The sequence below is a fragment of the Penaeus monodon genome, chromosome 40 (assembly GCF_015228065.2).
Source record: "Penaeus monodon isolate SGIC_2016 chromosome 40, NSTDA_Pmon_1, whole genome shotgun sequence".
In the NCBI taxonomy this organism is placed as follows: domain Eukaryota; kingdom Metazoa; phylum Arthropoda; class Malacostraca; order Decapoda; family Penaeidae; genus Penaeus; species Penaeus monodon.
In genome coordinates, this window is record NC_051425.1 from 12323165 (window position 1) to 12335242 (window position 12078).

The window sequence follows — 12078 nt, forward strand, 5'->3', positions numbered from 1 at the left end:
CTGACCGGACTGAACCTCTGTCCGTCAGTTGTACCATCCTCTCATTACAATATATCTCAACAAACAAGTAAGAAGTCTGTTTCACCTTTGCCGCTGCCCAAGATTTCCTCATAGTGCCAGACGCGACTTGTCTGCACTCTACCGCTCATCGGCCATCGTTACAGTGGCGGCAGCGACGGGATTCGGCCCACAATAAACCCCTGCCTCCGGCCCTACAGACTCCTGCCTCCGAAGCAACAGGCCCAACAGACGCAGATCAAAATACCACACACAAGAAAGATCCCAAGAAACAAGCAAAGCAAGCAGCCCACGCGTGTTTACATCTGACACACCGCTTGCCGATGTGCTGACGTCCTGTCTCCAGCACTCACCAAGTACGCAACATATATTCATGCGTACCACCGTTAAACAACGTTAATTGGCGCACTTCGCCCAACGAGGGAATTACTGGCCCAGCCGTGCCCAACCGTGAGCCGAAGTCTGGGAATCCAGTGAAGTGGCACTGACGTAGGAGCCCCATCCCTCCCGCTGACGGACCACCTCCCCGCGCTGATGACCCACCACCTCCTCGTGCTGACGATCCACTGCAACCCGTAACCAGCCCCGCAACCATCTACATATTCCAAGGTTAGTCAGAGTATCGTGTTAAGGCGCAAGATTTTTTTTTAGGTTATCTAGGAGATTTTTTTTTTTTTCATTTGATATTTCCCCATACCGTACTGCCCGATTTACTCCCGTCCTGTGCATATGATTAAGTCTGCCCGCCGCAAAGAAAACGGCGCCCTCTCCTCCCGCACTCACTCACACCCCCTCGCCACTCACTCACCTCCGCGACTATCACCTGCAATATTCATTCATTAACTCTTAATCCTTAACGCCCTATGCCGAAACATTCAGTCGGTAGGAGTGACCTCCAGTTACGTTCTCGCAACCTGGCCGACACACACATTCTCGGATTAAACACGGACAACACTAATAACACAGTACACTCATACAGTGAACACGCCGCCACACCCGCGACGGCAACAACACGCACGTACGAACTTACAGCCGACACCGCGCCACCCTCACCCTCGCCTGCATACTCCCCTCCGTCCCCGTCATCTCTTTTCCATACGGCTCCTGAATCCTCCCTTACTGACCGACTTCGAACTAACCTCCTCAACATGTCCTTGGTTAACCCCATCGAGACTATAACTAAATTCAACGGAGTGAATTACCCCCCCTCCCAACTTTTCCTCGAAACTGAAAACTATGTGAGCTCGAGAGACCCAACACTTGACCGCAATTCACCTGAATTCTCAAAGATGTGTGTCCGACATGTAACACAAAGACTTGACCTTAGTGTCCCAGCCATCAGTGACTTATTAAAGGGAGTTAAAGAAAATCAGGGTAGTGCATGGAGTGATTTTAAGACTGACTTTGTGTTGAGATTTGCAAGACCCTCCGACCACGTCGGCCTCCAACTTTCTGACATTTTTAAACTGAGACCCGACTCACTTTCCACTGGCGACTTAACCTCCTTTTGTTCGAAAGTCAGGAATGCTGTCAGCGATTACTTAGCAGCACTTGAAAAAATCCCCAGATTCCAGCCCATTAGTGATGGACTGAAGAACGCCCATAATTTGTTCACGGCCCATATCGCTGAATCGGTACTTTATTCGACACTACCTAGAAAGCTGGTGGAAAGCATTAGTCACAATTACGTTCCTCCTGATAACGAGCGTTTAATACCTGCCAACTTTGCTCGTGCTTGTGAGAGAGTCCCTCAAGTATTCGAATCACCTGGTGCTGTGGTAGCACACGTGAAAAGAGTGTCGTTCCCGCAGGACCCTCCCGCACGTGAGCGCACCGACCCGCCTGCCCGCCTGCCTGATAGCCGACGCTCACGCTCCCCTGACCGCTCTTCCCCCCGCCCCCCCTATAATCGGTTCACGCGCTCTCCTGCGCGCTCACCTGCACGCGCACCCACCCGCTTACCACGTGAATACAGTACCCCACGCGACTCCGCTGCCGTGTGGGTGCCCTCGCCAGACACATGCTACCGTTGCCTCCGCTCCGGACATAGGGCCCGTGAGTGTTTTTCCAGGCCTTTCTGCCCATTCCACAAGCGCGAGGGTCACAGGTGGGATGACTGTCGGACATTCCTCGATCGGGTCCGTCAAACTAAACTTGCTTTATACCGTGTAACCAGCAACCAGCAGCGGTCGGCAGACTCTCATTTTTTAGACATACGGCCGGCTCATCACCCAGATCCCCCCCACCAGGAGCTTGTGTAACTGTTATAAGGACCTTGGGTGATGTCCCTTCGTGCGGGGCCCCCCTATTAAACATCCTTGTTGAGAATCATAATGTTCTATCCTTCCTTGACTCCGGCAGCGCGGTGAGTATTATCCCGACTGTTTCCCTGAAGAAGTACAACATTACAGCCCCATGTAGACCTTCCCTATGGCTCGTCCATGGGGCTAGTGGCGCGAATCTTGATGTGATCGGTGAGTTAACTCTAGTGGTTTCCCTCTCTGGTAGAACATACAAACACCCCTTCGTAGTTGTTAATGGCCCTGCCATTCCTGGGGACGTGCTTCTGGGTCATGATTTTATGGTTAATACCGGACTTTATCAGATTCCGAGAGACAATATCGCCGTCCATGGAATGTATATGTATAGGCTCACCCCACCAGCACGCGCATGGTGTCCTTCGAGCTGTCACTCAGTGGCCCCGTCATGGACACCCGCCACCCGTATGCCTGCTGCCAAGCCAGCCACGCCTTCGTCTCGTCCCGCGGCTCAGGTTGCCGTACTGTCTGACCCCGTTGTTTCTGCAAAGCCTGAGGACGGGTTTCCCTCAGCACTCGCTCGCAAACACGAGGCCCGTGACGCCTCCATTCCTGTGGTTGTTTCAAAGCCTGAGGACGGTTTTCCCTCAGCACTCGCTCGCAAACACGAGGCCCGTGACGCCTCCATTCCTGTGGTTGTTTCAAAGCCTGAGGACAGGGTTCCCTCAGCAGCTGCTCGTAAGCCCAGGGCTCGTGATGCCTCCACCCCAGTAGTTGTTTCCCTGCCCAGCGATACTCCTTCCCCACTTAGCAGACATGTTGCACACACTACGTGGACCCCTGCCTCCGATAATCATTTCTGTAAGGTCCTGGCAACCACCATCCTTCCACCTTTCACAGATTGTAGTGTGCCTGTGAGCGTGCCATCTACGGCTGGCACAGTACTGGTGTTACCTGAGGGAGTGCGTGTGCATGGGTTAGTTACCTTACCCGCACTATACGAGGCAAGGGATGGTCGGTTCATTTTACGCATTATCAATGCTAGCGAGACCCCGGTCCGCCTCGAGCGCGCTACGAGAGTGCTTGACTGCGAAGTCACGCCACTCCCATTAGTCGAGTTTGACCTCCCTATACCTACATTAGTTACCTCTGTCACACCTACCCGGGCCTCACAGACACATGCATCTCCAGCCATGGGCTCACCATCATCTACAGATTTACCACCAGTTGACTTCTCCGAAGGTAGGGCTGTTTTACAGCGTCTTTTCATGGAATTCCCGCAATTGCTACCCAGCCCAGAGCGCCCCATTGGTAGGACCTCGGTACTCAGGCATGAAATCCGGTTACAGAAGGATGCAAAGCCGGTCTATATTCCTGCATACCGTGTACCGCATAGCCGTAGGCAAGCTTTCAGTGAACAGATATCAAAACTTTTAGAGATGGATCTAATAGAACCAAGCACCTCACCATGGAGTGCCCCCATGATCTTAGTGCCAAAGAAAGACGGCTCCCTACGTCCCGTAGTAGACTATCGTAAACTAAATGCTCTCACTATTCCCGATCGTTTCCCCATCCCCTCGCTACGATCGCTTCTGCAGGATGTGGGAAAGGGACATTCCGTGTTCTCCACTATAGATTTGCAGGCAGGTTTCTTTCAAGTAGACCTCGACGAAAGTTCTCGAGCGTTTACGGCCTTTTCCACCCCACAAGGTCATTTTCAATTCAAGTCCATGCCATTCGGACTCAGGAATTCCCCTATTACATTTTCTCGTCTTATGGCCATTATCATGGCTGGTTTAGTGGGTAACACTGTCTTTTTATACCTCGACGACTTGCTAATTGTTTCTAATGATGTGACTGACCATGAAGTTAAGCTTAGAAAGGTTTTTCAGAGACTGTCCGAGGCAGGTTTAACTATAAATCCTAAGAAATGTTCATTTTTCCAAGAGCAGATTGAATACTTAGGGCACACTATCAACTCCGATGGTATATCACCTAACTCCAGTAAAGTCAAAGATATATTGGATTTTCCCGCCCCAAACAATGTCAAGCAAGTTAAGTCTTTCCTTGGTTTAGCGGGATTTTACCGACCATTCATAAAGGGATTTGCCTCCATAGCTCACCCACTCTCAAAGCTCTTATCGAAGGACGCTCATTTCCTTTGGTCAGTTGAACAACAACACGCATTTGACACATTAAAGAAGCTCCTGACGGAGTCCCCTGTCCTCGGTTTCCCCGATTTTAACAAGCCTTTCGTGCTCGCAACTGACGCCTCGTGCACGGGTTTGGGTGCCGCCCTCATGCAGAGGTCTGCCGGGCGCCTCCAACCCATAGCTTATGCTAGCAGAAAACTGAACGCGGCAGAGTCTCGTTACAGCGTCACTGACCTAGAGGCGTTGGCTGTTGTTTGGTCCCTGAAACATTTCAGGGAGATTGTCCTGGGATACGATATCGAGGTTCTGACAGACCATCGGCCATTATGTTACCTACTCACTGACTCCAAGTCGCCTACTGGTCGTCAGGCGAGATGGATCGACACTCTATTAGAATTCAACCCTACAATTCGCTACACTCCGGGAGCAACTAACAAAGTCGCCGACTCATTATCCCGCATGCCTGTTTTTCATCTCGATGTCCTAGTAGCTGACGACGTACGCAAGCAACAGAGGGAGGATCCACTTTATTCTGATTTGATTACACTATTAGAAGCAAATCCGTCATTACCCTTGCCCAGACGATCCCACATTCCCACGAGGGACCTTTTTCTCGAGGATGGCCTCCTGTTCCGCCGTTCCGCCCCGGGGAAAGGGCGTGGATCCCGCCAGAGACACACATACAATCAGCTGGTTATCCCTGAGACTCTTGTACCCACGGTATTGAAACTCCTCCACGAAGCCCCCATGTCCTCCCACTCGGGCGTTGACAAAGCAATTAAGACCGCGAGATCACGTTATTTCTTCCCCCGACTAGCGTCTCGGGTCACAGAACATGTACGTAGATGCCAGCTGTGTCCCTTATACAAGGGCTCCGTATCGGTACCGTCCCCTGCGCTTACCTATGACATCCCTGACAGACCATTTCAGCGCGTCAGTGTCGACGTCCTCTCAGGTTTCTCTGTTTCTGCTACAGGCAATAGGTATCTCTTAGTCTTCATAGACAATTTTTCCAGATTCTGTGAGCTTGTCCCCATTCCAGACAAATCCGCTGCTACGGTCGCCCGCGCGTTTTTGGAAAATGTAATTTGTAGACATAACACCCCAGATGAGATTGTTTCAGATAATGGGTCTGAATTCAACAACTCTCTCCTACATTCTCTCTGCAGTATGCTCAGGATCAAGAAGATCAATATATTACCCTATAGGCCGCAGGCTAATGGAATTACGGAGAGACTGAATAGGACGATCCTAAGCATGCTGCGGACATCACTTGCTTCTTCCACTTCCTGTTGGGATGTATGGGTACCTATCATTCAGATGGCCATCAATAGTACTTTCCACAGCTCCTTAGGTGATATCCCTCATTTTATCATTTATGGCGAGGACAGACGTTTGCCGTATGATCTGCTGGAACAGCGACTGTTACCGGTTTATGATGACAACTACGTCAAATTAGCTATGCGTAAGAAGCAGGAGATTTATAAAATTGCACGTGATCATCTGAGAGTGGAAAGGGACAGGATCATTAGACAACAACACAAGCTTGCACGACGTAAACACATTGACGTGGGTATGCTCGTTTTCCACTTAGTTACTGACAGGACTGTTCCTTCACCCAAGCTTTCACCTAAGTTCGAGGGTCCTTATAGAGTTTCATTGGTCAGAAATAACAAGGCGTTATGCAAATGCCTAGTCACCTCCTCTCAGTCCTGGTTCCACTTCGACACCCTTAAGCTAGCCAGCAGACATTACGAGGACGAGTTTTATAAACAGAACCCCAGTGACGCTGACATATCTCCCCCCACAGATGACGCTCCTCCCGCTCCTCCTATCTCTCCTTAACCTGTCCGGCGCTTCCCTCCCGGCTTCCTACCTACTACGACCAGGCGCTTTACTTGAAGACGTTGGTAATATTGCATTCGTCGGAAACTACGTCGAGGTAGATATCAGCCTTGGCATCCTCCCCTCCTTCTATAACACCGCATCTACACACCTCTCCCTGATAGGCCAGTACTCCCACACAGTTACCACGGACAACTTACTCACCACGGTTCAGGCTGACTCATTACTATCATTTCTAAACGTATCTCGATACGATTTGTTACCCTTTAAGGACAGACTACCGCGCCCACGGCCACGTCGTGTCCGCCGCGGTTTATTCAATTTTATGGGCGACGCTACTTCGTACTTATTCGGCATCGCCACACATGATGAGCTTGACGCTCGTTTTCGTGATTATGAGAGCCACTTGGGCTCTGTTGTTAGCAAAGTTAAAGTGACCTTCGATGCAATCCACTCTATTACTAACACAGTTAACTCTCTAAACAACATTACGCGTAATCTGGCAATCTATACTGATAGTAATGCGCAGAGAATCGCTAGTGAACAACACTTCTCTATCCTACTCGCACATATTTCCCTCTACCAGTCTCGTGTCCGTCTGTTTGTGGACCACTTGCACACTCTCGTCCATGACCTTATCCTTGCCGTTCATGGTACTGTTATGCCCTCACTTATTCCCCCCACAGCTCTGGCTACGTTCGTTGACCGTATCTCCACAACCACTCCCTACCGACCCTTGTTTTCGCTTACTAATATTACTCTTCTTTACTCACAGCTAGACTCCTTCATTACACCTCATGGCCTGTCAATCATGATTCCCCTCGCACCTGACACCTCCTTCACAGCCTACAGGATACACCCATTCCCTCTCTCCTTAGACAACAATGTTTACGTACTCTCACCTGACACCGACATTATCCTCAGGTCAAGCGACCATAGCTCTCTCTCCCTTATATCATCTGATATTCTTACCTCCTGTTCCCGTGTCTTGTCCAGTTTGCGAGTCTGTTTCGACGTTCTAGTCCCCGAACGACCATATTTCCACTCCTCTTGCCATATGGCTCTGATCACGGGCAGGAACGTTCACGCGTCCTGCATGTTTGATCAACTAAATGTCACGGGGGCTGCCCCCTTTCTGCTCACCCTTCCCGACACACATTTATTATACTTCTTCAGCGACACGCAGTTAAGCATCACCTGTAACAGCAACCATACTGATCTTGTAGCCGTTGGTGCGTTCATCCTCCCGCGGTTTTGCAGACTTGACTCCCGCCTCATTACTTTACGCCCATATCATCATTTTCACTACTCATACACACCGTCTTCCCCCTTGCTCTCGCCGACCTCGCTAAACCTCCCTGTCAGCAATTTTTCCCTCCCTATCGCGAACGTAAGATTCCTCCCTTCATTCGATGATCATTTGGATCCCTTTGATTTCATTCCCCCCTCACATGTAACCTATGGCCTTCCCATACTGTCTACATTATTCGGAGTATTAGCCGTCGTGCTTGGTTTCGTACTGTATCGTTGCATAGTGATTAGGACATTAGCACGGAGACTGCCTGTCAACACTGGTGACGCAGGCGCCGTCAGCGCTTAGCCTCACATCGTCATTGGCTAAGCCCGGCTATTTATCTTGTACATCTTCTTTTATTGTATTCCAGCATATATCTTTGTTACTGTTAGTTTGTATTTCTACGCTGCTATATATATATTACTTATTCATGATTAGTTGTGCTTATTTGTCATTTTCTGATTCGTGAGTCACATGAATGTTAACGATATTTTATATGATATACTGATTTTATACATTGTATGTTATTGCTATTTCGTATGATTTATTAAGCTTCTACGTTGTGTACCTTCTTGATGTTACTATATGCACTTAATGTTATCCGTATGGATTGTTGTATTTCATGTGTACTGTTTACTTATTTTTTGAGGGTAGGACATTTTATGCTTAGGTTGTATTGTTTAGCTAGCTGCGCCTTTTCACTTTCTCTGACACCTCTGCGGCGGGGACCGCCGCGGTAGCGTGACCGAGCGATGTAATACCTAGTTCACATATGGCCTATTTCACCTCACAATAGATATATATATTTAATACAATAACACTAGCCTCTACATACCACACCTTTGCTAGACATGACAACGGACGCGACATCCGCAGGCCTTCCGCCTCGCGACGCCGTCCCGTTTACACAATCACATCCTCTCCTCCATACTTCCTAGTACATCGCAACCCCTGTGAGTTTCCTAATTCAATCTGTATAAAAGAGGGTCGCCTGCGAGCGACAGACAGACAGCCTACAGCACGCTGACCGGACTGAACCTCTGTCCGTCAGTTGTACCATCCTCTCATTACAATATATCTCAACAAACAAGTAAGAAGTCTGTTTCACCTTTGCCGCTGCCCAAGATTTCCTCATAGTGCCAGACGCGACTTGTCTGCACTCTACCGCTCATCGGCCATCGTTACACGCATTGCGGGAACAGTCAGAATATCAGCTTAACGGTCTGATTCCAGAGTGTTATGAGCGTCTTGACGGCACGGAGGTTCCCCTCGAACTGCCCTCACACTTTAAACATACACAAGCTACAGCGTCAAGTAACATTCTACTTCATATGTCATACATTAGTTAGGTCGCGATCTCACTATCTCCCAACATCGATCATATGAAGAGCCGCCATCACATCCTATGGCACGACCCTTAGCACAAACATTTTGTGACAGGTCAGCTCTTACGGTTGATACAGACCATGTGTTGACCCAGTGGTACTCGCCGAGGCCTTCTCGGCGGTTGTAACACAGAAGATAAATTAAAACCACACAGGCCTCTCCGATCGCAGTGTTACAGAACACGTGATATACAAAATATGTGATATACCAACTGCTGATATGAAATATGTGATATACCAGCGGCAACAGTTATTATCATCATGATTTTCATTATTATTGCTTTTATTGTTATCATTATCATTAATGATGCTGTATTGATAATCATGATAATGAATATAACAATAATGATAATGATGATGACAGTGATAATGACGATGATAATATAAGTATAATGTTAACATTGCTGAGAAAGAAAACCGATAATGAAAACACTCCACATAAGCCTAAAGAAAATGGAGAAAGGAAAAAGAGAAAATCCACCATTTGTTTCTTTTTTCTTTTTTCTGAGATTATTGTGGGCAAGAAATTATTCCCAAGTAAACCGAGAAATAACACCTGTAATTCATCTCTGCTCTGTCTTATATAAAAAATCATCTTGTTTATTTGTCATCATAATGACTCAGCATTACTGCTCTTATTTTTCAACACAAACACAATCTAATCTATGTTTGGGTATCAGTCTCTCTCTCTCTCTCTCTCTCTCTCTCTCTCTCTCTCTCTCTCTCTCTCTCTCTCTCTCTCTCTCTCTCTCTCTCTCTCTCTCTCTCTCTCTCTCTCTCTCTCTCTCTCTCTCTCTCTCTCTCTCTCTCTCTCTCTCTCTCTCTCTCTCTCTCTCTCTCTCTCTCCTCTCTCTCTCTCTAACACACACACACACACATATATATATATATATATATATATATATATATATATATATATACATATATACAATATATACTATGTGTGTGTGTGTGTGTGTGTGTGTGCACATGTTTACGTCTCTCCGGGTTCCATTTGCGAGTCGTTTCGACGTCTAGCCCCGAACGACCATTTCCACTCCTCTTGCCATGGCTGATCAGGGCAGGAACGTTCACGCGTCCTGCATGTTTGATCAACTAAATGTCACGGGGGCTGCCCCCTTTCTGCTCACCCTTCCCGACACACATTTATTATACTTCTTCAGCGACACGCAGTTAAGCATTACCTGTAACAGCAACCATACTGATCTTGTAGCCGTTGGTGCGTTCATCCTCCCGCGGTTTTGCCGACTTGACTCCCGCCTCATTACTTTACGCCCATATCATCATTTTCACTACTCATACACACCGTCTTCCCCCTTGCTCTCGCCGACCTCGCTAAACCTCCCTGTCAGCAATTTTTCCCTCCCTATCGCGAACGTAAGATTCCTCCCTTCATTCGATGATCATTTGGATCCCTTTGATTTCATTCCCCCCTCACATGTAACCTATGGCCTTCCCATACTGTCTACATTATTCGGAGTATTAGCCGTCGTGCTTGGTTTCGTACTGTATCGTTGCATAGTGATTAGGACATTAGCACGGAGACTGCCTGTCAACACTGGTGACGCAGGCGCCGTCAGCGCTTAGCCTTGTATATTCCCTCACATTGTCACTGGCTAAGCCCGGCTATTTATCTTGTACATATTCTTTTATTGTATTCCCACGTATATCTTTGTTACTGTTAGGTTGTATTTCTACGCTGCTATATATATATATTACTTATTCATGATTAGTTGTGCTTATTTGTCATTTTCTGTTTCGTGAATCACATAAATGTTCACGTTATTTTATATGATATACTGATTTTATACATTGTATGTTATTGCTATTTCGTATGATTTATTAAGCTTCTACATTGTGTACCTTCTTGATGTTACTGTATGCACTTAATGTTATCCGTATGGATTGTTGTATTTCATGTGTACTGTTTACTTATTTTTTGAGAGTAGGATATTTTATGTTTAGGTTGTAATGTTTAGCTAGATGCGCCTTTTCACTTTCTCTGACACCTCTGCGGCGGGGACCGCCGCGGTAGCGTGACCGAGCGATGTAATACCTAGTTCACATATGGCCTATTTCACCTCACACTAAATATATATATTTAATACAATAACACTAGCCTCTACATACCACACCTTTGCTAGACATGACAACGGACGCGACATCCGCAGGCCTTCCGTCTCGCGACGCCGTCCCGTTTACACGATCACATCCTCTCCTCCATACTTCCTAGTACATCGCAACCCCTGTGAGTTTCCTAGTTCAATCTGTATAAAAGAGGGTCGCCTGCGAGCGACAGACCAGGACATCAGCAGCTGAAGAAGAAGGACCTCTCCTCTCCTCCCCTCTCTCCCTGCGGTGAATCGGTCCTTAATTGGACGATTCAGAGAGAAGGGAGGATCGGTTCCGGCAAGGGTGGCGGACGGGGCGCAGCGGGTGGAGCCGAGCAACCCCAAGAGAGTCACCATGATCCCTCGATCGTGTGGCTTTTGCATGGGCATATTAAAGAGATGCACCGCGCCCGGTCCCATGCAATCTCGGCCTCGGCTCTTCCGCGTTACCGGACGGTGACGCGCCCCCCATTGTTTGATGCCACGATGCTATGTGCTTGCATGTAGCTTCGTGCCCTCCTAGCCTACTCTTTCCTATACGAATTTTCGGCATTAGGATAACTCTGTGCACACCTTCTGGTGAACTGGACCCCATCTTCGGGCGCGTGCTCGGACGTGGGCAGACCTTTACCTCCCGCAGGGAGGGTGTGTCTGGGGGCCTTAGAAGGCCTGCCTTACGGTGTGCATAGAGTTGCCATTCTTTTGCTAGGGACTGGTCTGGCAGACCATCTGATGACTGCCACTCTTTTTCTTTCGAATAGGGCGATAGGCAGGTAGAGCCCCTTGTCAGGCCTTCAGCCAGGTTCTGTCTAATAGCAGCTGCTAGACAGAACATTAAGTTCCCGTCCTGTGATAGGAAGTACCTGGATAAAGTTAGTCTCTCCCCTCACTGTGATGAAATAGTCTGTGGTTGGCTATTTCAGAGGGATGAAGATTACTAAACAGGTACAGGTCCCTTCTCTCACTGAGGTGAAATTTGGGGTGTTTCAGAAGGGGAAGAGGGATTCACGTTAA

At 48.1% G+C, this 12078-nt stretch overlaps 1 protein-coding gene across 1 annotated transcript in view; it reads left to right on the plus strand.

Annotated features, from left to right (window-relative positions):
* The first annotated feature begins 404 nt into the window (after nucleotides 1-404).
* Nucleotides 405-12078, plus strand: part of LOC119598009 — a 15890-nt gene continuing 4216 nt past the window's right edge. The window contains exons 1-2 of the mRNA XM_037947657.1: nucleotides 405-627; nucleotides 6240-7634. Of these exons, the coding sequence (XP_037803585.1) occupies nucleotides 6240-7634 (1395 nt within the window). The 5' untranslated portion in view covers nucleotides 405-627. The remainder of the gene's footprint in view (nucleotides 628-6239; nucleotides 7635-12078) is intronic.